This window comes from Cibotium barometz, chromosome 61 (assembly GCF_041138505.1).
Source record: "Cibotium barometz isolate CiBa-2024 chromosome 61, ASM4113850v1, whole genome shotgun sequence".
NCBI classification, from domain to species: domain Eukaryota; kingdom Viridiplantae; phylum Streptophyta; class Polypodiopsida; order Cyatheales; family Cibotiaceae; genus Cibotium; species Cibotium barometz.
Genome location: NC_141106.1, coordinates 12770349 through 12797292, shown reverse-complemented (window position 1 = coordinate 12797292; position 26944 = coordinate 12770349). Strand labels below are relative to the sequence as shown.

The 26944-nt window shown below is 41.0% G+C and overlaps 2 protein-coding genes across 2 annotated transcripts; one reads left to right on the top strand and one right to left on the bottom strand.

Annotated features, from left to right (window-relative positions):
* Positions 1–11453: 11453 nt before the first annotated feature.
* Positions 11454–23774, top strand: LOC147604563 (axoneme-associated protein MST101(2) protein). The gene is made up of 5 exons (XM_086794951.1): positions 11454–11877; positions 22243–22363; positions 22576–22646; positions 22728–22814; positions 23279–23774. Exons 1-5 carry the CDS (start codon positions 11794–11796, stop codon positions 23525–23527), a joined length of 612 nt encoding a protein of 203 aa, XP_086651077.1. The 5' UTR covers positions 11454–11793; the 3' UTR covers positions 23528–23774.
* LOC147604564 (uncharacterized) lies at positions 14355–15400 on the bottom strand. The gene has a single exon (XM_086794725.1). The coding sequence runs from the start codon at positions 15375–15377 to the stop codon at positions 14355–14357; it is 1023 nt and encodes a 340-aa protein (XP_086650851.1). The 5' UTR covers positions 15378–15400.
* Positions 23775–26944: the final 3170 nt, after the last annotated feature.

The following is a 26944-nucleotide window of genomic DNA, read 5'->3' as shown; positions in this document are numbered from 1 at the left end:
ATCCATTAAACACACTAAGCCAAACTAGCATTCTCAAAATATTCCAAAAGTGTCCGTCTACTTTTTCTTGCACCCAAATCAAACCCCTTTTTACTAGTTTACACACATACACATTCTTCCATATTTTTTTTCTGGATTATTTTCAAGAAAAGATTCATGTTATGATAGTGAGTTTGATGGAGCCAAGCCCAAGGGTTCAAGTCCTCTTCAATGAACCTTCTCCACATAAAAGCAGATTTAAATTTTCACTTTTCTCGTAGACTCCATTTAGAAGGAGACATGAAGGCCTTATTGGAGACTCCCATGTTGTATGTCGCATTTTTTACCTTCCTACTAGCCAAATAAGATTATAAGTAAAAAAGCTAACTTATGCCTCTACTACTAATCTTTAATTTGAATCAAAAATTTTGGCAATCCGACATTCCTAGGTCGAGATGTGGCTAATTTATTGAACGACAATTTTCAGCAACTTCTTAGTCATTTCTCTTTTTCTCTATCTTTTGGGCTTGAGGTATGGTCCTAAGCTCCTCAATTTCTTGATGATGATGAATAAATTTTAAGGATTGACAATTTTTTAATTCTATTGATTGAGTGATGACATAATTTATTAATCCTCTTCTTCTTACTCTTATGAATCCTATCCTTATTTCCACTCATAAATAGACCCTCAAAGTGAGGAAAGATGATGTAACTATCAACCTATGTAGGAGGATGCTTGTGGTATTTTAAGCCCTCTTCCATAGCTATCCATGCAAGCTCTTATGCAAGACTTGTGTGCTTCATCTTGGAGATTAATTATGACCAACAACTTTCCCATACTATAGCACGTATCTAATCCTAACAAAAGGGTCTACCTTTCTTTGCCTTCTTCCCAATAACCTAAAAAATTACAAATTTTAATACCATTGTGCTTGTAAGTTATGGAGGGATTCATCTATGCACTCCTATGAAGGCCCCTTGTGTGCCCAATACCTTGCCAAGTATATAGGTAATGAATCCATATCCAAGTGGGTAACTAACCCATACTTCTAATCTCTCAATTCAAAGCCCCAAAATTTGTCAAAATTCAGTGCAAATATCTACCATACCTCTCCCTTCTGCTAAGCATAATTACTGAGCCTTTTGTGTGTCTAGGGTTTCCCACTCTATTGTTGTACCCATATGCTAGGCTAAATTCCCATCACTATAGAGCCCATCAATTGTGTCAATTGAGAGACCTAAAGCAGCCAAAACAAAATCTATAGAAAACTACAGAATTGCCTCCTTCCCTTAGCCTTGGCCAAATCATCCAAAATGATCCCTAATAGTGAAATTTGAAGAGGATATTAAACAAAATGAAGATGGAGAGAAAGCAATACAAATTTGGGATAATTTGACCATTGCAAAGCTTTCATTTGTGGACTTTTGAAGTGGTAGACAACTGTCATCAAATTCTCAAGGCAAGGATAAGCTCCATCACTATCTCTATCTCTACAAGTCAAATTATCAAGTTCATCTCCTATATAGCTCTTATCTCTATATCTACAAGTCAAATTATCAAGTTCATCTCCTATATAGCTCTTATCTCTATCTCTACAAGTCAAATTATGAAGTGCATCTCTGACAACTCTTATCTTTTGATTCAAGTATGGTTTAGAAGATTTAATTTATAATAGAGATAGGTGTTTTGCTTGTTGAATAAGAATTAGGTTTTTAGAAATCCCGGCATGCATTTAACTAAGTGATATGAGTTACCTTCTATCATGTGGTATCACTTGAGATGATGACATTCTCTATGTGGTTCTAATTGGCTCACGAGGATAGAACATGTTTTCATCTTATCCTAAGTTAAGAGAATGATTAAAATGAATGGTCTTTCTTCCATAAAGTTCAAGTTGGTGAATGAAAATTGTCAAATATGCTTTCGATTAGATGAAGTGCTTGCATTTGTAGTAAATAAGGCTACCATGAATCTAGGTTAGTAGTAAATAAGGCTACCATGAATCTAGGTTAGTAGTAAATAAGGCTACCATGCTTTCGATTAGATGAAGTGCTTGCATTTGTAGTAAATAAGGCTACCATGTTTTCTATTGGATGAAGTGCTTGCATTTGTAGTAAATAAGGGTACCATGAATCTAGGTTAGTTCTTGTTTAATTAGATGAAAAGGAAATGGCTATAGATAGTCGTAGATCAACTAGGGTAGTTGATTTACAAATCTTCTTGTAAATCATTGTGGTGATGTAAGAAGTGTGGCATATTTTGTTTATGATATGATCTTGTGAATGTGAATGAGAGAGACATGCAAGCATGATTATTTAAATTTGTACAAGGGCATGGAAGTTTAATCAACTCCATGATTCTCCCTTCTTCTTCTAGGAATATGTAAAGAGAGAGATGAGAGTATAGAGATGAGCATACCTTTACATATAAAATGAGATGAGTCCATTAGCAGATTTAGGCATGCATGGTTGACTAATGGGTTATGGTTCTAACGGCTAGGAAAAGGGTTATTATATCTAAGTATGTAACTCATAGAATGAGATTAGTCCACTTAGTAGATTTAGGTATGTATGGTTGACTAATGGGTTATGGTTCTAGGCTAGGAAAAGGGTTATTATACCTAAGTTGTTAATTCTAAAGTGTGGATGGATTTGTTCTTTCTTTAAGATTGGACAATTGATTAAGTTATTCTTGTATATTTAATGAGCTTACCTATGCCTTTGTAGATAGAATGTTTTTTTCAATATATCATGATGTGTGATTTATTAATTATTTAAGCAAAGTAAATGGTTTTTATTTAATTTTAAGAAATCTTGGGGGATCTATCAGGAGATTAGAGAAGCAATTGAACAATGTGGGTGAGTATTACCCCCACTAAGACTAATTCCTTGGGGATTGGACTCCATTTAAAGAACAAGTCTTAGGTATGTACAACACTCCTAGGTCCCTACTGCTTGGCATATATAATATATACAAAATCTAACTTACTCATTTAAGGGTATCTTTTTTTTGGTGTACACGTGATGGAAATAAAACTAAGGGACTTAAGGAACCCCCAACTAAATATGCTTAGAGACTCTAGTCCCAAGGATGGAGCCACATTAAAACATCTGAGATGTGGGAAGCAATAAAGCAACTTCGAATGATACTAGGATTCATTGTATCTGTTGTTTACAACTTGAAGGAAATTTTTAGGTAGGAATGCTCCCATCTGAGGGATGGACACTCATGTCCATGCGTGGGAAGATAATCCAAAGATACCACATATGCATTCATTGAAGGAATTGATGAGTTGTGGAACCCCTTCCTCAGGTCCCACAAGGTGACTAGGACGAGGTCTAGTGATTTGGTCCTAAGAGAGGTCATGACCCACGACTCTTGGAAGATTTCAAAAGTGGAGTAATCAAAAATCCCAGGGATCATTGGATCCTCAAAGGTACCAAGGCCATGGACCTTGAGGTATCTAGAGTAGAACTCCATTGAGCAGACTCAAGTAAGGAAAATAGATAATGTTGAGAAGTAATGGGCCTTCTAGCAACACTATCAATGCACTAGACATGGTGATCTATCCTTGACATGCATACATCATGGATCATAACTATAGGTGCACAAAATGAATTCCCAACAATCATCTTGTGCATAGTTTGTTGACTTCTTCTTTTAGTACTTGGTGCTGATGTATTAGCTACTATAGCCCATGCCCGATTAGGTCTAGTTCTATCCCTTGCCCCAGTGTGGTAACTATTACCTTGGACACTTGGGGTTGGGAGGCACCTTGTATTTCATCCTAGCACCTTGTGTAAGTGAAAGTTCCCAATCAAAAGTTTGTGGTCTCAAACATACACTCATCCATTTGATTTGCATGTCTAAACCGTAAAGGAATTGACCTTTCTTGTCCTCTTTTGATTTTTGCAACTATAAAGCTAGGTGAGTGAGTTTGTTAGAAAATTGAAGGATTGGTTGGCGTTCTAATGCAATCCCCAGTACTCATCCTTGAGCTACTCAAGATAGTGAGGTGGTAGAAACTACTTCTTCAAGTCCTTGACAAAGTGGTCCCATTCATACATCTGACTTCCTACAATAGGAGAAAATAAGCCTCAAACTGATGAATCCATGAGTGCAAAGTTGTGGGGTCAAGTTTACCCTTATACTTACTAAAATTCACCCTTTTGAAGGTGAGTCGAGGAAGTTGACAACACCGTCCTTGCATCGAGAGCTGCAAGAAATTGCTCGTGCCCCACGTGTTGTCTTTATTCCTCCTATGCGCGGTAGTGCGAGTTGTCACTTGTGTCCAAGGCTCTAACTCACATACTTGTAAATCGTTTAAAGCATGGGATTGCTACATTAACTCCACAAATGGAGGTAGTCGAAGCAAATATTTGGGAAGGGATCCTCATGATAACTAACTCACATACTTGTAAATCGTTTAAAGCATGGGATTGCTACATTAACTCCACAAATGGAGGTAGCCGAAGCAAATATTTGGGAAGGGATCCTCATGATAACTAACTCACATACTTGTAAATCGTTTAAAGCATGGGATTGCTACATTAACTCCACAAATGGAGGTAGCCGAAGCAAATATTTGGGAAGGGATCCTCATGATAACTAATGGAGCGAGAATGGGTGTGACGAGGTATCCGGCTCTCCAAGGCCTATATCAAAGCCTTGCACTCCAGCATTTGTTCCCCTTGGTGCGCTATGGTGCACATAAATTCTTGGAACATGGCGTTCACATCACCACTAGCAACTTGGCTTCTTGATGCAATCGAAGAAACAGTTTCTTCAGAGGTCTAGTGTTCTCTCTCATCGTTAGATTTTGCCATAGTGGGAGTAGATAAGTTTTTCCTTGACCACAAATAAACCATCCACTATGAAGATCTTTTTGGTCGCTTCCAAAGGCTATTAGCCAACCTTCCTTTGAGCACATTTCCTTATCTAATCCCCACATGAAGCCTTTCCCATGAAGATCTTTTATGAAGGGAACCCTTCTTTTTAGGTCCCAAAAACCAAGTCACCAATGCCTCTACCATCCATGATAAAGATAAACCTTAGTTCCATTCGAGTAGTTGATGGCCCGCTATGGATCTCAAAAAAGCCTCGACAAAAAGGATAAAAAGGACACCATGCTCCCTCTCTCCTCAAGCAAGCTCCAAAATCCCTAGGAAGCACTTTCCAGTTCTCCTCCATTTTCTTGAGCAACCAATGCCACTACCATCCATGATAAAGAGAAATCTTAGTTCCATTCGAGTAGCTAATGCCCCTCTGTGGATCTCAAAAAAGCCTTGAAAAAAAGGAGAAAAAGGACACTATGCTCCCTCTCTCCTCAGGCAAGCTCCAAAATCCCTAGGAAGGACTTTCCAATTCTCCCCCATTTTCTTGAGCATGACAGTAGCCATATCCTTGACACTAATTTTATCCATTCTCTTGCTGCTAGAAGCTGTTTTATGAGGGGCTTTAGATGGTGTGCTTGATCTCTTGAACCCTTTTGTGCGAGATATATTATTGTCAAAGTCTAGGGTATCTTTGGAGTTGAGGTGGCATCACTTGTGTCCACATCTTTTGTAATCTCCTGGCTATATTAAGAGCCACATGAAAATGAAGGGTCACACTCATTTTGGCTAATCCAAGTCGTGGTCATGTGTTTATGATTCCACAAGTTGATTATCTTCACTAATCTCTTCACCCCTACTATCACCAAATCCATGGCTCCCTTCACATTCCATCCACCGTAGCTTCATCTTGCATCCATGTGAGCCCTCAAAGCATGATGTTCAAGTATGATAAACTCTTACTTGTTCAGTCTTGTCATACAAAATAACTCCCCGACATCACCTTTGTTGAAATTGACAAACTCACATTTCACAGAGCAATGCCAAGATATGTCTGTAGGATGATCTTCAACAAGTACCAAAATAGTGAAGACCAAGCATTGTTACAAAAGAATTCCAAAACATAGATATTATAACACTTAATAATGCCTTGATTGATGCACTCCATGAATGCCTTCCGTCTATTGTTGCCATATACAAGATATGCACCATAGTTCCACTCAAGAATGGGCCCCATTCATTGTCAGTATGTAGGAGTGCCTCAAATTGATCATTCACAGCCCTCCAAGCATGAGACAAAAACTGAATATGAGCCGATGTGACAGGTGATTCCTCCCCCTTCTAGGTCGATCACATAGACACAATAAAGGATCCTTTACTAGGCCTTTACTAGGCATGTACCCACCCATCTTTCTGAATGACCGAGAAATTGTTCTCTCAGTGTTCTGGTTAAGCTTTCTTGTACTGCCTCTGTGGGCACCATCCTGCAGAGCCGCGTATCAATGGGGGATCGGTGGTGAAATCAACTTTGATTCTTGAAAGGAATCCTTGTGGGCTTCTAGTTCTCATCATCTTCCCAAAAATCTCTATTTTTCTGACCTGTTTGGAGGTGTCCTTTGCGCCTGTGCCCTCTCTTTGGGGTTGCTTTGTGTCTTATCTATGCCTTCCCTTTTAAGACCTTATCTATGCCTTCCCTTTGTGTCTTATCTATGCCTTCCCTTTTAAGACCTTATCTATGCCTTCCCTTTGTGTCTTATCTATGCCTTCCCTTTCAAGACCCTCCTCCCTCTGCACAGGATCCTCCAAATCTTGCCCTTCATTCTCCTTCTCATGAGTGGTCCCATGGCCGCTATCATCCTCATGGCTGACATTGTCTCTCTCCACTGGTTTCTCTAGAGGTCCCATTCCATGGGCTGCAACATAGGTAGTCTCAGCATGTCATGTTCGGCCCCTTCTTCATCTCCTTCTAAAATCACATTCTACGGCTCTTCAAAAAGACCCCTCCGAGCTGGAGCAGAGGTTGTGGGTCTCTCCTCACTTCTGGACAGATTTTCGACCTGCACAACAGATTTATGTTTTTTACAGCCTGGAGGAAGAAGCTGAGATTCTTCCTCCATTTTACGCACACTTGAAGACTGGGAGTAGAGATGACAAAGTGGATATCTAGAGGATTTTTTGTCAATATTGCTTCTCCAGATGCAAGGCTCATTTTCGACAAACAGTATACTTCCTCAATGGTTTCATGTTCAACATATTAACGTTATGCATTCATTCATATATGGATAAAATAAACACAACAGAATATTTCCTTTTACTAACACTCAAGATAGCAGCAGCCACTAACTACCATTTTTTTAAGAAAAAGAACATTCCTTAATGCACTAATTTAATATCGGCCACATCCCCAAATGAATGAAGTCAGTGGCACCCACCGAATTCAATCCTATTGAATAATGGATCTTTTTCAAAACAACGGATCTCACAAAGTGCAAGGGGATTTCAATCAGATACATTGTGTGCATCTAACTGTAAGTATCAAACTCAAAAATTGTCTTCTTTACTGTGCATGCTAGAAGTTTATTTTTTAATTCCTATTTCTGGTGGGTTTTTGACTTGTCCAGATCTCCTGATTTTCTGGTGAGTTTTTTCTACTAGATTTAATGGCCAAGGGAAAGCCCATATTCTCGACCCACAGGCCAATCTAGCTCACCTCACATATTGACTATAGGTTGGTATCTTTCTTTCATGCTTAGCGGTGTGAAAGAAATATGTCGACCTTTTTTTCTGCTCATAGGCCAATCTATTGATCCTCACAGACCGACTATAGGTCGACATCTACTTTTTTTCTGCTGACAACCCGATTATAGGTTGGCAACTTTCTTTCACGACACTGAGCATGAAAGAAAGATGTTGACCTTTATTTCTCGAAGGAGGTCAACTTTGGAGATGCCAGAGGTCGCCAGCACTCTTTTTTTCTCCTCACTGGTGTGTCTATAGGTCGGCATCTTTCTTTCACGCCGCTAAGCATGAAAGAAAGATGTTAACCTTTATTTCTCCAAGGAGGCCGACTTTGGAGATGCCAGAGGTTGCCAGTAGCGATTTGGGGATGTAAGAGAATGCCAGCAGCAACTACACAACAAGACCTTACTGTATGATTAAAAACGTAATCTATTCAGCGAACTCTTTAGAGCCAAAGATTTGGAGACGAAGAGGCTACCACCAGTGATTTGAGGTAGATATCTTTCTTTCACGCTTAGCATGAAAGAAAGTTGCCTCTCGAATCAGCACCTCCCGATAATTTTCAGAGGGTACTTCATTAATATTTACGTTTGTAGAGGTTTATACATAGCAAGACCCTACTGTATGATAAAAATGCAAAATATTCACCGAACTCTTTGGAGCCAAAGATTTGCGTTAGCAAACTATCCATGGAATTTGAAAGATGTACCTTTTGTTTTCGTGGAGTGAGTTGCTTGTGGGAGGGAGACCATTTTGCTACGGGTGACCTTATGGATAAGCTCGTGTTCCGAAACCTTAACTTAGCAAAGGTCGCCCCAAAAAGCACAATTCGCGTTCAAAAAAATAGGAACCACGACAATACACCTAATATAGCGATTAGATAAAAAAGTAGACGTGAAAAATTCCTTGACAGGGAAAACGGAATAATAAGTCAGCACTTTAAAATATAAGTCGACTCTTGATTTCTAGTGGATATGCAATGTGATAACCACGATTCACACAAGAATTGGGAGGCTTGCCCTGGGATTTATAACTAAACCTTAAAAATTATTAGCCGTATACAATGATAACTAAAGCTTGAAAACTTCCAAATCTTAGTAGAGATATTTACACAACTTAATTTGCAAATCTGTGGAAATGGAACCTTATTTCCAAATCATGTAAGAATGCTCAAAAACTGAGAAACATAAGCCCCTTTGTTAAGCTTGGATAACATAACAGAAAAGAAGTTACACAATCCTAATCACTATTATCATCATCAAAGTTATCCATATCTTCATCTTCCTCAGCATCTGCCTCAACACCATCATTGTCTTCATGTGATGTGGAGTCATTGGGAGTGCAGGGGTGGTTTGGATCATCACCGGAGGTGAGGTCATCAGCCAATGGGCAGCTATTGTTCTTCCTCCTCCTCTTCATCTTTAGACTCATTCTCCTCTTGTGCAGACTTTGAGAAGCCTAGTGGAGTGGAGTCTAGGAGATCACTTGGTGAGAGAGATTTAGCAAGGCGTCGCTTCTCTCTTTTTAAAATCTTCCTTCGATCATCATCAGAGTTGAGGTCTGATGATGGAGAAGAGGAAGAAGATGACATGAATAAGAGCTGAAATGCATAAAAGGAAGGAGGAATGACAACGTTTAAGACAATAGGTGCTTTATGTAGAAATCAATCCATGTTGTTCTTGTGAAATTTTTAGGATAAACAGATGTGTGGTTTTTAAATATTCATCTAGATTTTAATAAGATTAATGAGTCCTTGAAAATGGGTGGGAAGATAAGTTGTCCTTTTCTATATTTCAAGAGGAGGACGAGTGACGATTCCTTGATTATTGACTTTGTGCATATTATACATTTTTTCTTTTTATTCCCAATGAGAATGAGTGATATAGATTAAAAATTTAAATTGCATTGCATTCCAAGAGTTGTCAGGCTCTTATGTTAGTATAATTTACTCTATATTTAATTTCTATTGACATAATCCCAAATGTTCAAGCATATTAATTCTAAACCAACTTTTCTGCATAGGGACGTGTTATATGTACATTATGTGTGCTATGTTATATGCATATTATGTGTGCATATACTAGGAGGCTAACCCACATTAGGCTTGTGAGAATGAGAACATGGGAACAAGCTCTAGTGGAGCATGGGTTAGGACTAACCTTAAGGATTAAGGCTAGGGTCAGGCATCCAAGGGTCACACATGGGAAATGGAAAGTCAAGAGTCACTTGAGGGTCCTCTTATATAATAGGGACATGGGGCTCACTCAAGGGAGGCTTGGGGGCTTGGAGGCTTACGGTATGGTCTCTTGTGTAGAGGTCCATATCTACTCATCTACCATTTCACACTATAGCTACATGCTATTGGATTGGAGTTATACCTCTTGATGGTATGAGACATCAAGGTAGAGGTATGATGGATTTCATTTATAAATCATGTGTGCATCCCTTGGGCTCGGGGGTGGTTGGGTGGTTGAGTTTATGCCTGATTTATGCATGTTTATGCATAATAATTATCTAGAGAGATCTTAGGGTTTTAACAGTGGTATATCAGAGCAATCTCTATTTAATTGTTGTTGATTTTTTAAGTAAATTTTAATATTTACTAATAAAAATATTATTTTATTGATTTGTGTTGATGAATTTCATGTGGATCGTCGATATGGCGATTGGAATGCGTGTTACTACAATTCAATGGACAAATCGATGTTGCGGGGGAATTTCGTGAGTTTAATGCTATTTTTTTCTATTTTTATGGTTTAAAACGAGCATTAATAGATTTTTTTTACAAAAATACCACATATTTTATGGTGGATTATTTTGGTAGAATGGATTTCCTAAATTTTTAACATTTTTAGAAAATTTTTCCAAATTTTAAGGAATTTTTTGAGTATTTTTATGATTAAAAATATATTTTTTATACATTTTTGCGGGTTTTTTCGCGGGTATGCTATCAATTTTTTGTCAATTTTCCGCTGAAATGCAGTAGGGGACAGCATGTTGATGCATGAAATGCTCTCCCGTGTGCGTGGGGTCCTCTCTGCCTCTCAAATCTGAGTTTTTTTTCTTTTTTCTATGATAAATTCTCTTAAAAATTTATTTTTTAAAACATTAATCATAATTAATGTTAATTATGATTAAATAATATTTAATTAAAAAACTTAAATCAAATGATTAAAGATAATCCCTCTGTTAACAAAGAGGGGAGGAGAAAGCGAAATGGAAGGGAGAAGTTGGAGAGGAAAGAAGGGAGAAGAGAGAGGGATTTTCTTAGTCTCTCCCTCTCTCATTCCTTGCGCGCACAGACCGGAGGGGGAGGGGCTGCGCTACAGCCAGTCGGCGAAAAAATCGTCCCCCTTAAAAAATCAAATCCCTTAAAGCTTATTTAATTAAAAAAATAAGTTTCTTATTATTAAAAAAAGCTTTTGGAAATTTTTCAAAAAAAAGCTTGAAAAAAAGCCAGAAAATGTGAAATTTGGGATAAAAATTCTCTGGAAATTTTTTGAAAAATTCTTCTTGGAACTTTTTGGCTTTTCATCTTCCGGAAAACCTTTTGGCTTTCCGTTTTCCGAAACCTTTTGGCTTTCCAAATTCCGGAAAAACTTTTGACCTTCCGTATTCCGAAAACTTTTGACCTTTCATATTCCGATTTTTTTTCTTTTCATTTTCCCAAGAAACTTTTGGCTTTCCTTATTCCAAGAAAAATGTTGAAATTCGAAATTTTTTTGTTGCTTAATTAGTATTATTATTATTAATATTAGTTAGTGTTAGTAATAAGGATTATTGTTACTTAAGTAGTATTATTATTAATGTTAGTAATAAGGATTATTGTTAGTTAGTTAGTATTCTTATTATTATTGATATTAGTTAGTGTTAATAAGGTTTAGTGTTACTGTTAGTAGTTAGGATTAGTATTAGTCATTAGGGCTAGCAAAGCATAGCAAGGCAGCAAGAAGGGCTGGCCCCGTTGGGCGCTGCAAGACAGGGAGAGGGAGTGGCAGCAGTGCGTAGCACAAGGCGTTGGCCACGAGTTGCAGTGCGTTGGGCGTCAGACGCCTGGCCACAAGAGGGAGTGGTTGTAGCGCTTGCCACTAGGCGGAGGCGGCGGCAACAAACAAAGCGTAACAAAAGGGTACAAAGAGAAGGAGAATTAGAAGCGTTTCCGGCATGGACAAAGTGATGACAGACAGAAACAAAGCGTAACAAAAGGGTACAAAGAGAAGGAGAATTGGGAGCGTTTCCGGCATGGACAAAGTGATGACAGACAGCTCTCTGCGTTCCAACAGCTACAGTCGTAAAGCTAACGCCAAGGAATGGCGCCTTTTCATGGTACATTATCCACTTTCTTTATTGGTCTTGACGTACGGATTGCGTTTAATTTTAGTGCTACGCTGGGTTTATGATTGTGTAGGGTTAGGGTTAGCGTGTTTCAGTTCTTATCTATTGTGGTTTAGGTTCAGAGGTTTGATATTAGGGTTAGGGTCAGGGTCCGGCCAGCCAAGTGTTTTGCCCCCGAGTGAGAACCACCTCGGGGTAGACGTCCACAATAGGATGGAGGCGTTGGTGTTTCCCTTGTTTTCACCATTTTTGTCGGTATGGCTCACCAGCAGCGCTACACCTACTCTCTCAGTTATATCTTACAGTCCCCTCGCACCATTTGCACCCCAACTGTCAAGTTTCCAAGTCTAACCATGTTACATGTGCTGAGGTTGATCGTGGTAATTCACAAGCCTTCTTTAAACCTTTACTATGGTGAGATCTTTAGCATCCAATCATTGAGAGAGAGAGAGAGAGAGAGAGAGAGAGCGAATTGGGTCCCAATCACCCACTTAAGGCCCCCTTGCAACAAGCAAGAGTATTTGCTTATATTACTTCTCTGGAGAATTGCTGTACAATGCTTGAAGACAAGCGATATGACTAGCCAACGCGCAGGGACGAGGAAGACCGTATGTTGGCTGAGAATCCACCAATCCAAGGGCATTGCAAAAGAGTCCCACTTAAGGCCCCCCTGCAAGCAAGAGTATTTGCTTATATTACTTCTTTGGAGAATTGCTGTTCAATGCTTGAAGACAAGCGATATGACTAGCCAACGCGCAGGGACGAGGAAGACCGTATGTTGGCTGAGAATCCACCAATCCAAGGGCATTGCAAAAGAGTCTTCTGGGCCACTTATGCAAGTTCAGGATAGCTGCAGGACTGCAGATATGCTGGATGATTGCTGAAGAGAACTTCAGGCATTTTGCCCGGAGAGGTAGGAGACTGCTTTGCTGAATTGATGACTAAAAGCCGGCTGATAACTTGTCTTCTGATGAATGAATTATGTTGAATATGAGCGTTTGCTTTTATATGGACAAAGGCTGCTGGTCGGCCAGTCCTATGGCCATTGGGTAGTTTGTTGTGGACAAATAATGCCAAAATAGGCATTTAATGCTGTGCAGGCTTTTGCTGTCCTTTTCTACGCTTGGTTGATTACTCTATTAACCCAGATGAATGAATTATGTTGAATATGAGCGTTTGCTTTTATATGGACAAAGGCTGCTGGTCGGCCAATCCTATGGCCGTCGGGTAGTTTGTTGACAAATAATGCCGAAATAGGCATTTAATGTTGTGCAGGCTTTGGTTGTCCTTTTCTACGCTGGGTTGATTACTCTATTAACCCCGACTTGTTACCTGTGATGCCCTCTGTTGGCCGATTGGAGCATGGTGCTCCCTACTGCTGTCGGTTGGCCCTAGATGCTATCCAAGGCTATGAACAGTCCTTGGACAGGTTGTTGTAGCCATGGGCTGGCCCATAGGCATGCAATGCTTTTGTTAATGCTTTTGATGCACACCTACTGCTAAGGTTGACTGCCACACGAACTTATTTGATGAATTCTCTAAGTGGGTTAAGAGGATTTGACTCAAGATTGACCTCTATGGCTTTGAGACCGACCTTTGTAGTTCGTGCCTGATTGCGCGTGGACTGAGGGCTCACAATGGGGTCATGGCCGTACGACAAGTATTTCTAAAAAGGTATTACTTCTATACAAATATTGCACTAATGATGATGCTAGTGTGTCACTGTGTACCCCAGTGCAAGTGCAGGGTGCACGTGACAAACCTGCCTGGCTCCTCACATGTTGGCTCGACCATTTCCCATTTCTATCTTTATCATTAGCGAGTGGGGTATGGCATCATGTAGGGTATACCCAACTCCTCGTCGTCATGGATAGGGAGGTGTACTGGGCCTACTCTGTGTGGGAGTGTGCACCTAATGTGCATAGGATCTCCTCATGGTTCATCAGGTCGAAGAGCCCGTGTTGGGTTGAGTGAGCCACTCGTTCATCCTCCCCATCATATAGAGCCTTGCATGGACTTAGGTTAGCAACTTAGTTTATTGTCTTGCTGTGACCTTATTACAGGTTTTAAATTGGAGTTTGCTTGTCTTGTTGCATGGCTTTTTAATAGTCGGCCACTAACGATTGACTTGACTTTGCCAAGTAGTGTGTTTTACGGTATGCCATTACTTGCGTACCAGGTTGCTTCAGCCCAGGGTTGCAGGAAACGTTTCCTGGTAGGAAACGGCAAGACCCGGGAAACGTTAGGAAACGCCAAGCTCAATTACTAGGAAACGTCGGGGGTAGGCTCAAGTTTAAGGTTAAAAAAACAGAAGTACAAATATATCTTTTTACAAAAAAATTAAAGTACATGTACAAATTCAATTATTGATCGGTAAGCACCATTAAAAGATGAAAAACAAAGCAGAACAATGGAAGACCATCATGGCTGAATTTCATTAATCAATCATTCTACAAGATAGAACTTGTTTACATGGGAAGTACACCTTCATCTTCAAACTGATCCTCAAAACACTCATATATAGAATCCTCCTCTAATACATCCCATGCCTGGCATGGACCTGAAGAATACGAGGGCTCTTTCCGTGATATGAGCCTAAGATTACTGTGCACAAAGACCAAGTCATTTGCCTTCGTATGACCCAGCCGGTTCCGCTTCATGGAATGTATGAAGCCATAGGTGGACCAATTTCTCTCACATGCTGAAGCGCTAGATACTTGAGATAAGACACGAATAGCCAATCTCTGTAACATAGGAGTACGTGTACCATAGTTCTCCCACCATGCAATAGGAGAAAGCTTTTGCATGTCCGCTAAAGCTGAAGACTCTGCAAAATCCCCCTGTAGTCCAATGTACTGTGACAATTGTGCTTTGTACTCTGTCTTCTCATCTTCATCTTTGCCCACCCTATCCAACGTCTTTCTCCACCCTTTCATCACATCCTTGTCCTTGTATGGTCGCTTCATAAACCACATTGGGTTGAGGACATAAGCTGTTGCATGAAGAGGAGAATGAAGCATTTCCCAACGCTCTTGTGCAAGTACCCGAATCTCCTCGTACTCGTCGTTGCCATCTATGTATTCTTTCAATATCTCCTTGATTTTCTCTAGCATCTGATCAATGCCCTCATAAACCGTACCCATGACCGGTTCATCTCTATCCACCATACGAAGCATTGCCATGACCGGCCACAAGACCTTGACATACTTCTCTATGTCCTCCCAAAAAGGAGTAGACAAGAGTTGCATCTCTATGTGCAAAGCATACTCGTTGTTTCTCTTCCATGCATCCCACTCCTCGCTTGTGACTAGCTGCTTCAAGGGACTCTTCACCTTCACCAATCTCTGCAACATCATGAAGTTTGAAGCAAATCGAGTATCACCTGGCCTAATGAGCTTGAGCTTGGAGTGTTTGCTGAACATGGCCCTTGTTGCATCATGATTCGAAATGAACTGCTGGACTTCTTTGCCTTGGGTGATAGCTCGATCCATCCACTAGATTAGGACCAAGTCCTTCAGTAGAAGATTCAAGCAATGAGTTGCACATGGTGTCCAAAAAATATGGGGACATGCTTGCTCCACCAAGTGACCTGCAAGCTTGCAATTGGCAGCACTATCCGTAATTACTTGCACCACATTGTCCACACCGACCTCCCTAATGATGTCCAAAAGAGCTTCTGCAATAAACTCCCCTGTTTTTTGGCTCCCGGATGTATCGATGGATCTCTTGAATACCACACCTCGAGCACTGGAGACAATAAAATTAATCAAGGGCCTCTTTGCGGTGTCTGTCCATCCATCAGACACAATGGAGCACCCAAAGTGTGGCCATGAAGCCTCTACCCCCGAGAGACGACTGCAAACCCTGTCTTTTTCCTTGTCCAAGAGTGTGGTGCGAAGCTTCTCATAGTTTGGGGCTTTGTAACCCTTACCAAAAGACGCTATTGCACCCACCATGTCATGAAAATAAGGAGACCGTGCATAAAAAAACGGCATACCACATGCATAAAAGCATCGAGCAACGGCCTCATCTACTTCCTCTCGAGATGCATTCTTGAACATACCTTCCACGGACGGTTGCATTGTAGGCTTCTTGTTGACTAGATTGTTGCCAGTCTTTTGCTTCTTAATAGCGCTTTCATGGTCTTCTTGAGTCATGTTTGCTCGATTTTCAGTCGACACCTTGCAGCACACTTGGATGCCTTGGTTCTTGATGCCGAGTAAATGGGCCCGTACTCGTGGATAGGAGCCTGCAAAATTTGTTTTGCAAAAAGAACATTCCCATTTCTTGCTGCCCCCCTTTCCGAATGCTGCATTCTCAGTCACATACTTCCACAATGGCTCGGGAGCATGAGGTGCTTTAGGCTTGAAGGGCGTGATAAGGGGGACCACAGAAGAAGAAGAAGAGAACATGGTTGAAATTGGAAGTTAGCAAAAAAGAGGGGCTCTTCTCCTTCTAAGCCTGCAAGTTTGCTCCAATTGAAGCTGTTTCGAACAACGCCACTCAGGGATAGAAACTGAATTGATGCATTTGCATTTTAAGGCTCTATGGCGAATAGCATCTGCGAGAGTAAGGTGGTATTTAGGATCAAGGGGACATTTGCAAGGCTCGAAAATGATCCTTCTTGGCGCACAGTTAAAGCAAATGCAAGGAGGTTGGGGTGCACAGTTTAAGCAAAGGCAAGGGGGCTTCTCCTGTGCTTGCATGGAAAGGGGTGGGAAGGGGGGAAAGAGAGAGAGAGAGGGGGAAGGAGAGAGAGCTGTGTGCGCCTAAGTTTCTCACAGAGAGCTAACAACGTTGCAGGCTCAGCTAACTTTTTTTTTTTCTAATTTTATTAAAACGGTGCTTTTTAAAAAAAATCCACAAAACGGGCTTTTTAAAAAAACGGGCTTCTCATTTTCAAGGTTCACGATAAATCTGCAGAATGTGTAGCGTGGAATGCTCTGGCGCACTGTGGGCTTGTGGGTTCATTAACTCTGCGCAGAGTCTATGCAGGGAGGCGAATCGTTTTTTATTAATATTGGGCCCGTTTCGTTTTTTTTTAAAAATTCGCAGGCCTGCCCCACGTGTCTTTTAAATAGAATACTAAAATGAACCGTTTCCCAGCCGTTTCCCGCTATAGGAAACGGCTGGCTGGTGGGGAAACGTGGAAACGACGTTTCCACGCCTTCATCCCACGTTTCCTGCAACCGAGCTTCAGCCCATACAAACACTTTTTCAATCTCAAAACTACGTGTTGAGGACAATCTGGTTGGGTATCACAAATGGTCCCTTGTATAACTATGAGCTACTTACAAGGTACCAATAGTGGATGAGGATTGATTAGGGACTGAAGTTGCGATAAGAAAGCTTGCCTTAAATGCGTGCTTCATGATTCACAGAGAGAACCAATTTTGATGATTTGAGAGCAAAAGCGCTATGTACAACATAGTTGCTTGTTGATAGTCTAAACATTGTTTTGGAGTTTGACATACGTTTATACGTTTTCATGGGGTTCAAAATGTACGATTTTCTAATGGCATGCAAACTTTGCAAATCAGGATGTAACATGTGAAAAGTGGCTTTTTTATGCCATTTCCTTCTAAAGTCATACAAGCAAAGAAAAATTATAATGTCCCGGCAATCATTGCCCTTTATCCTCATGTCATGTGTTCGGTGGATTTGTTTGATCTTGTTTTCATTTTTACGTTTGGTGCTTGTTGGCACCCTCTCACTTGTACCTTGTAAGTCACTCCATTGGAATACATAAATTACTTTTTGGGGGAAGGGGGGGTCGGCTCGTTCTGGCCCTAGGGTGGTGTTCTTTTTCTTTTTTGTATGTGTATGGCTTTGGTATTGTGCTAACTGGACTTAGTCTCATTAATAAATGTTCAACTACAAAATTAAGGGCTCCTAATCCATCACGGTTTCATTGGTATTAGAGTTTCCTTCCCCACCACATTGGAAGAAGTCCTCTTCCGCCTTAGATAAATATTAATAGGATTGATTGATGATGGCTGACCACTTTCCATCACATGTGAGTGCAACACTGGAGCACCCCATGCTCTCCAATTGGTGATTTGACTCAAGAAGAGGTCAAGAGGCTACAAAAACAACTCCGGGAGCAAGAGGACATCAACAAGCAGTTAAAAGACAACCCCAAGGTGCAAGTGCACTCAAAGGTAAACAAATTTTTTCCCAATCTCAAATTTGTCAAGAATATACTACATTTTCAGCTTCAGCTAAGAAGATGCACGCGAAATCAAGAGACTTTACCTATCTCCCTTCTCATGAAGAGGGGGGATGTGGCCATGGGAGCACATGTGGACTTGAATCTTGTCAATCCACCTCGTTTGGTTACCCGGACAGCCAAGGCTAATGCCTAAAGTGGGGTTCTTGTCATGTTTGTGCATTTACCCTCTCCTTGTTTACCACTACCTAGAAATCCCTCTTGGATGCCTTGTTGCATGATGAAGAGATGCAAGATGTATCTTCACCACACTTGCATGGAAATGTGCTCGAAGGACGGTTGGTTTATAGCCTCCGGAAGTGGCTGGAAACGTCTTCCACACACACACACAGAGGATGGTTTATTTGCGGTCGGGGAAAAACTTGACCACCCCCACTATGGCGAAATTTGACGATGAGAGAGAACACCAGACCCCTGAAGACGATGTTTCTTCTACAACGACTACATCGAGAAGCCAAGTTGCTAGTGGTGATACGAACGCCATGTTCCAATAATTTATGCGCATCATAGCGCATCAAGGGGAACAAATGCTAGAGTGCAAGGCTTTGCTACAGACCTTGGAGAAGTGGATGCCTCTTCAGGATACCTCGTCACCCATTCCAACTACTTCTCCTCCCCCTGTTATCACGGAGGTCGCTTACATATCTCTGCTTTGGCTACCTCCATTGCGGACTTAACATAGTAGTCCTATGGTTTACATGATTTACAAGTACGAGAGTTAGAGCTTCGGACGTAGGCGGTTGCTTGTGTTGTTGCACATGAAGAACAAAGATGACGTGGAGCATTAGCGGTTCCTTGCAACTCTCGACCTAGGGATGGTACTGGCAACTTCCTGGACTCACCTTCACAAAAGGGTGAATTTTAGTAAGTGTAATGGTAAATTCGACCCCACAACTTTGTACTCATGGATTCATCAGTTTGAGGCTTATTTTGTTGTTGGTAGGAAGTCAGACGTGGAAAAAGTTGTGTTAGCAAGGTGCTGCATAGAAGGGAAGCTATCTATTGGTGGACACATTGGGCCTAGGCAAATTCCCACCTTGGTGTTCCTGCCTATGAATGGGACTACTTTGTCATGGACCTCAAGAAGCAGTTTCTACTGCCTCACTATGTTGAGCGGCTTTAGGATGAGTACTGTGGGGATTGCGGTAGAATGAGCAACCAGTCCTTCAATTTGCCAATAAAGTCACTCGCTTGGCTTCACAGCTGCAAAAATTAGAAGAGGACAAGAAAGGTCGGTTCCTTTACGGTTAAGACAGGAAGGGGTTTCTATCGTCTTACTATCTTGAGCGGCTTGAGGTTGAGTACTGCAGGGATTGGGCTAGAACACGCAACCAGTCCTCTAAATTGGCAATAAAGTCACTCACTTGGCTTTACAGTTGCAAAAATAAGAAGAGGACAAGAAAGGTCAATTCCTTTACGATTTAGACACGCAAATCCAATGATATGTGCGTACGTTCGAGCCACAGACTTTTGATTGGGCATTTTCGCTTTTGTAAAGTGTCGAGATGAGATACACCAGTTCTTGGTGGGGACCCTTCAGAGGGTTTTTGGGACCCAATTGGGTGTACTTGTCATAGTTGCATTCCGTACCCATACTCATCCGATGAGTACCTTCAGTACTTTCAGTACCACTCCATACATACCGTACCTTGTACGGATAAGGTCTTCGTACCAAATATGAGGTTCAATGTACAACACTTATTTGGCCTGTTTATTAATTATTTTAGTCAGTGGTCATTGCTCAGTAGTTAATAGGTTAGTTTTCATTTCAGTATTACCATTGTCTTTCATGCTATTTTTGTATGGATGCTAGATATTTCTTATTTTATATACATACATACACACATACTGTCATGTGCATGATCAATGCCATGGACAATCTTCAGACGTTGATCCAGAAGAGGCAGCCAGATAAAGACTTTGAAGAACCAGAAGTGGAGCACTCCTAACCAGAAGTGGAGCAAGGAGTGCTGTGTGGTGGTATTGGATTTGGAGCATGGCATGGAAGAGGCAGTCGGCTGCAAGTGTTTGTCAGCTGAACTTGATCAGGAGTGTTTAGCGCTGAAAGAAGACTACATGTTACATTGGTATCAGAGCATCAGGCTCAGCAAAGCTATACACTGAGTCAGTCCCATATGATTGTGTACAGGTCCAAGGTACAGGAAAGTACACGGATACGAAGCCCAAGGCAAGGAACACAGAAGCGGGAAGAACTCCCAGGAGGTTTGTTGGTGGTGTTCCACAGTGCCAAAGGGGATGGCAGTCCTGTGAGCCAGATAGGTTCTCGGGCAACGGTCCCAAGGGAGGCTTATCCTCCAACGGTGATGTGAGAGTGCCAGACTCATTTCTCAGGAATGAAGACCAAGACGGTGTTCAGAGTCAGGGCAGGAATGGATTGTGGACTTGATGGAACTAGATGCATAGATCTTAGTATGTGACAGAGTGGTTTGGAGAACAGGCCGGGCTTTCAGAGAAAAGGGTTGCCAGGGATGGATGGATGACAGAGGGACTTCGGGAAAAGGATTGGGATCATGACAGTCATCCAAGAGCAGGTTGGATTCCCGTCATCAAGTTTAGCAGAGGGGGATGTCATGTGCATGATCAATGCCATGGACAATCTTCAGACGTTGATCCAGAAGAGGCAGCCAGATAAAGACTTTGAAGAACCAGAAGTGGAGCAAGGAGTGCTGTTTGGTGGTATTGGATTTGGAGCATGGCATGGAAGAGGCAGTCGGCTGCAAGTGTTTGTCAGCTGAACCTCATCAGGAGTGTTTAGGGCTGAAAGAAGACTCCCAGAGCTTCCGCATGTTACACATACATAGTAAAAAACATGAACGTACTTAAAGTACTTATCTTGATGCATACTTTACGTACTCATACCATACCGCACCGTACCTAAAGTACTCAACCACTATGGTACTTGTCTTCCCCTCCCCCCCCCCCCCCCCCTCCCCCCCCCCCCCCCCCCCTCTCTCTCTCTCTCTCTCTCTCTCTCTCTCTCTCTCTCTCTCGCATTCTTATCTCCGTTACATTGTGCTATTGTCAAGAACCAAGGTGTTGAATATTCATTATCAAATACCTTTGGATTATGAAGCGAAGGTTGAACCATGTGGGTAAGCGATGCCCAAAGTTATTGTTCGAAGCTTTGGACGTTTTCCCATTCTCAAGAAAATCTATGAGGTTTCTATGAAGTGAAAGCTTACCTTCGAGTTGGACCATGCATGATGTGTTCCATGTTATCCAAAATAGATCCTTGTGCATTGCTTCAAGCATGTTTCTGGCCGAAGAGAAGACAATTCCCCATGAAGTCAACCTTCCACATATATCCTCCCATGATAATAATATGAAAGTACAAAGCAATAGATAGAGTGTCCTTTCACATTGGATATCCAAGGGGAAAACCCACATGGGAAAAAGTGCCCTTGGTCACATGTAGCACTACCATAAGTGTGCATTTGCCTTCAAGGTAGGACTGCACTAGCGAACTGAGGGGTCCTAATGACTTTGGGGGGGAGGGAGGGCAGCATGGGGAGATGGGGAGTTCTCCAGGTTTTCGTTTGTTCAAGGTTGTCTCCGAAGACTTCATCTTCCATTTTGCAGACATTCAAACCAGAAGGCTCCATCAGCCTCTCAGGTTTGGTTTGTTTTTGTGCACATGGGTGTCCCTGAGAGGTTGTGTTGTGAACAAGAACAGTAGCAAATTCTGGGACGCAGAAGCAGCATGAAAGTTGCTGTTGATGTTTGGGTGGCATGGTTTTAAGAAGGGACAGATTTCAGCATGGACAAGAGGTAAAGGCAAGATGCAGGTTTGGCAGGCTTTTGGGCAGTGAAATCTTTATGCAGCCCAGCCCAGGCGCCCAAGTCCCAGCTAGTGAGTTCGGCTTGTGAAAAGGCTTATAAAGGGGTAAAACCCCTTGGTTTTGGTGGTCCCTACAGCAGGCCGAGATTCTGACTTCTCGTAAAGGAGAGGGGTATTGTTGTGGGGCAGATTCTGATTGAATTCTGGGTGGGTCTTGTAGGTAAATTTCATCAGTTAAGCGTTCTCATGGGATTTGTATGCTAACTAGTGAAAATCTTGTCTGAAGCTTAAGCATATAAGCTAACCAAGGTGTCTTTTCTTATTGCAGTCTCCGAGAGTCTCAGACACATTAAGCCAAGTGGGTCCTCAACGCTCTTCGAGCATGGATAATGAGGAAAGGCTTCACAAGCAGGAGTTTGATAAGATCTTCAAGGAAGTAGAACAGCTAGGTAACTTTGCTTTAAACATGGCCCAGAAGGGGCTGTGAGTTTGACCCCTACATCTAATGTAAGGTCACTCCTGTAATCATGTAATTGCACTGAAAAACCCACACTCTGCAAGGAAGAAATCTGCTTTACTATAACTTAATACAAACAAATAAATATTCATAAAATTCTCTGTGCAAAGGAAAATGACACAAGCGGACGCAAATATGATGCAGGAACCTCCCAAATGAGCTGGAAAAAAAGAAAAGAAATTGAGACACAGAAGATAATCACACTGGGTGCAAAGGTACGAGAGTGATTGTTGCATTTTTTAAAAATCACTTAAATACACTTGCTCTGATAAGCCTGAATGTTGCGTTTTTGATAGCCAGAGAAAGGGCACAAGATGCCTATTACCATGGGGAGAAACATCAAAAGAAAGAGGGAGACGTTGGAAGAGCTAAGGCTACAAGAGGTATGTGGTCCCTTTCCGAAAAGCTATTTATTTTCCCAGTTTTTTTTTTGGGCCAAGATTCATTTGTAAGGGGTTTTATAATTATCCTTGTCTGAATGGGGATTGCACTCCGCTGCCCAGAAGAGGTCATGCGTTTGCATCCCAACATTGTATGTATGTGTGTTTGTGTGTGTGAAGCACACACATATATACATGTGTACATATGTATGTTATGCATGTTTTTGTGTGTCTGTGTGCGCGCACGCATGTGTGCACACGTGTGTGCCCACATGAAAAAGAAAAACAAATACGTATAAGAACTAAATTATTTTTTGCAGGCACGAGATATATTAGGGGTTTTGAATAGTGAACCCCTGCATGGTGTGAATGTAAGACATAGTTAAAAATTTTGAAGTGTAATGTTTGGCACCATAAAGAACTTGTGATTGGTTGATTAGATCTTTCTCGTGGAAATGTTTATGCAGGACAAGGCTTTAGGACTTCTCTCAGCAAAGAGGGAGAAAAAGATGGTAGAGAAGCCGACTGCAACTAATAGGGGCCTCAAGGCCTCCGAGGGCATCTTTAAGGGTGGAGTTCTTTATGTAAAGCCTCTTGTCACAAAAAAAGCTGAAGATGAGGTGCGTGAAAGAAAGTATCATGCTGGGAAAGGAAAGGGGAAATCACACAGGAAGAGCAAAAAGGGGAAGCACAAAGGCAAAAGGAAAAGGAGGTGAGCAGGCATATGGTCTGCATCTTTGGGAGGCTCATGCCTGCTCTCATAGGTCTTTGCACTTTTCCATCCTTTAGGAATGAGAACTGATATCATGCTTCTTACATGAACATGGCTTTGGTAGTCTCTACATGTTTGTATGGTAGTAGAAGAAAAAGTAATTTTGTTGAAGTCAGTTTTGTCTTTGAAGAAGAAACTTCTAGCATGAATTGAAATAGAATTAAAATATGAATTATATATTTGCAAAAGAAGATTAATTGTTTTCCCCCCCTCCATTAAAGCAGTCTACCGAATTTGAAATTTCGAACGAATGCTTGGTATGTGATATTCACCTCAAATCACTGGCGTAAATAATTTTTTGGCCCTATAGGCAATCAATCATTTATATAGTACGGTTCTATGGTGGTTTTCTAGAGTAAGATTACCCCTTTCTCATCTCCTTCTCTTCTCCATGGGTTCTACAAGGTGGGATAACCCCTCTTATCTTCCTCCTTATTCATGGGCTTTGCTCTCTCTCTCTCTCTCTCTCTCTCTCTCCATGCAACTACTCGGGGGTTAGTTTGCTTGAAAGAATTTTCACATAATTTCTGTCTTTTAGTGCCAAGGCTCTTTGATTATGTCAAGTTTTGAGAGCAAAAATTTTAATTTGATCTTCTGTTATCAAACATTTGGGCTAGGAAATAAGCCTTATTTTCAAAGGTGAATTTTTGCATTACTGATTTGAAGGAGGTGGTGATGGTGGCATTGTGGATGAGCTTGGTAACATAATGGTCCAAATTGAATAGAAGGGTAAGGATCTATTGTCATGGCTTGATACAGACCACTTTTAACATGATTAGAGTTTGTGAACGAAAAGTGAAAGCATAACCTTATGACCTTTGTTGAAGATGGAATTTTTCTCTTAAGGTGCTTTTACTCTGTGTAGGTCTCCCTTTTTGCCCAATCCATTGAACTATTTCTGCTTCTTGGCAAGGTTGGTGGGAGAGGTGCATCATAAGAGATGGCAACTTTGCTTAAATTTTAAGGCTTGAAATCCATTCCAACCTTGCAGGAAGGCCGTGGTACATGCTGTAACCTGCCTTTTGCCATAGAAGCTGGCCACCATAAGCTTATAGCAGATGGGCGAGTCACCACATTGATCTCTTTTTACACAAGTATTTGGGCACTATCAAGGGTTATGCCTTTAACCTACACGTTAAGTGTGCTGCTGTGCTGAGTCCATGACCTTAGATGTAATCAAGTAAAGAGAAAAAACTTAGAAGGAAACCGTTACACAAAGATCATTGTGGTGAGAGACCTACGAGTGCATGCTCTTTGTCATGCATACGGTTCTTAATCTCTCCCATACATGGCAAAGGATTGGCTTAAAGCATTGTTGGACATGCCCAAAACGAGTATGACATTATGGAAGGAGGGATTTTGCAGGAGGCTATGGAGCCCACACATCCCCAGTAGTCAATATGTATTTCTTTAAAAACTCACCTAGGAGGGAATGCCAAAAATCAAGTATTAAAAGAAATGAGGGCAAGGATATTTTGAGGCTTAATGACTATTGTTGTAAGTTTTAAGGTGTTAGTAGGACTTAAAGATAAATTTGGAATTTCTTCTTAAGGTCTCTTAAAATTTTGAGGTTGATAGCTTTAGCTTCTTTATAAGCTCTACATTGAAAGCTACTTTGGATGCCAGCATACACTCAATGCGCGCCTCTCAGTATGTATCTTACATTTGATGTTTGGTGCACATTTCTAAAGGTTTCCATTATGAGGAGAAGCCATTGGTGCACATGTCATCGGTAGAAACACCGGTTAAGACACTGATGGGGTCGCTATTTTGACCATTGATGGTTAGGAGATATAGTCAGGGGTTTGAGTATTAGCTAGGGCTTGGGATCATCATTAGTGGGTGGTGGTCGGTTAGCCGTGTTGAGGACAATGATCATGTCTATGCCATGTAGCTTCCAACATTGTATACATGCTTGCTACACCTGCAGTTATATATGGAGATAGTTATCATAACCTAAGGTATCCAATGCTTATGAGAATCCACACTCTCTCCACTTAGAACATCCTCCATCCAGAGTCTGTCTAGATCGCCATCTAAGCTATACTTGAGAGCACAAGGGTGGACAACACCATCACATTGTACTTATCTTAAAATTTTAAAGTCTCTCTATTCTTTATCTATCGCCTTATCTATTGCACTTTGTTTTGCTATCTATCTTTTCGCTGTGCTATATACTAGAGGCATCAAGCCATACGCTATGGGAGAGCTTGAGCATGTAGAAGATGTATCACATAAAAAACAACTCCATGCATGGATAGTGTACCCAAATCTAGTGCTAGAACACGTCAAGTATTGGAAAGAGACATTGGAGATATTAAAAAGAGCTTAGCTAGATTCTTGTATTTCTTGGCAAGTTTATGAAAGAAAAGAGAGAAGTCACATATTCCTGCATGTTTCTTAGGTATTATCAAGGCATTATGAAGAAAAAGAAGAATCAATTTCATTACTAGATTTAAAATCAATGAAGCAGAGTATCGTACCACAAAGAGAAAGCTCTAGAGAAGAAAACAAAGGTGGAGTAAGAGTTGATTCTAGTATTTTACAACTCACTAGAGGGTGTAAAACTGTTCTAAAAGTGATTAAAAACCAAAGTTAAACTGTAATCCAAACTCTCTCACTATTGAAACTACACATGGAGAGACAAAGCCAAAGTATTGTAGCATGTAAGAATGTGATGTTGCAACCAAAAACATGATTAATGATAATGAGTGAAGAAATAATTTACAATGAGCCTTCACGACGTGCCTCGGTGGACTTGCTCTGCAACTTCCACCAAAAGAAGATAAGGCTTGTGAAGGAAGATTTTAACCCATGGGATTTTAAGAACAATTGGTTTTACAACCTAAGGAAATCATATGAAAAAAGAAGGATCAATTTTGAGATTACACAAGTTTTAATAAAAATATTGTGGGAAAACACAGATATGAAGAAAGACCTAAGGATGAAACTTTCAAGTTATACTTCTCATCAAGTCTCAAGGAAAGAATTAGGGATCATATGAAGAGACTAAGAAGGTAAGCTCTCATTGAAGGCTAACGATTTATGAAGGTTGAGAAGTAGATGAAGCCCATTTGGTGGTTATTTCTTTTGTGCCTTGTGATGGATTTGGTTTACTTGTAATAAAGCGACTAGAATGATATGGTGTGTCCAAGCTCCTTGTGGCCACTGATGTCTTTTCACATCATGTTGAAGTTCACTTTTTGAGAAACAATAAAGAGGGTGTTTGCATCCTCATGATATGTACAAAAATTACTAAGAAGATAAGTTCTCAAGTGAGACTTCACACTAGGTCTTAAGGAATAGTTGGCGAACTATGTAACATTATGAAGAAGGCTTTAATCAATTCTTCAAAAGAGAA

What these genes read in the sequence shown, in the direction of transcription:
- LOC147604563 (XM_086794951.1), top strand. Translation starts at nt 11,794, where the DNA reads ATGGACAAAGTGATGACAGACAGCTCTCTGCGTTCCAACAGCTACAGT. An exon ending in AGGAATGGCGCCTTTTCATG is followed by an intron (nt 11,878 to 22,242) that starts GTACATTATCCA and finishes TTCTTATTGCAG; the next exon opens with TCTCCGAGAGTCTCAGACAC. An exon ending in CAAGGAAGTAGAACAGCTAG is followed by an intron (nt 22,364 to 22,575) that starts GTAACTTTGCTT and finishes AATATGATGCAG; the next exon opens with GAACCTCCCAAATGAGCTGG.
- LOC147604564 (XM_086794725.1), bottom strand. Translation starts at nt 15,377, where the DNA reads ATGGATCGAGCTATCACCCAAGGCAAAGAAGTCCAGCAGTTCATTTCG.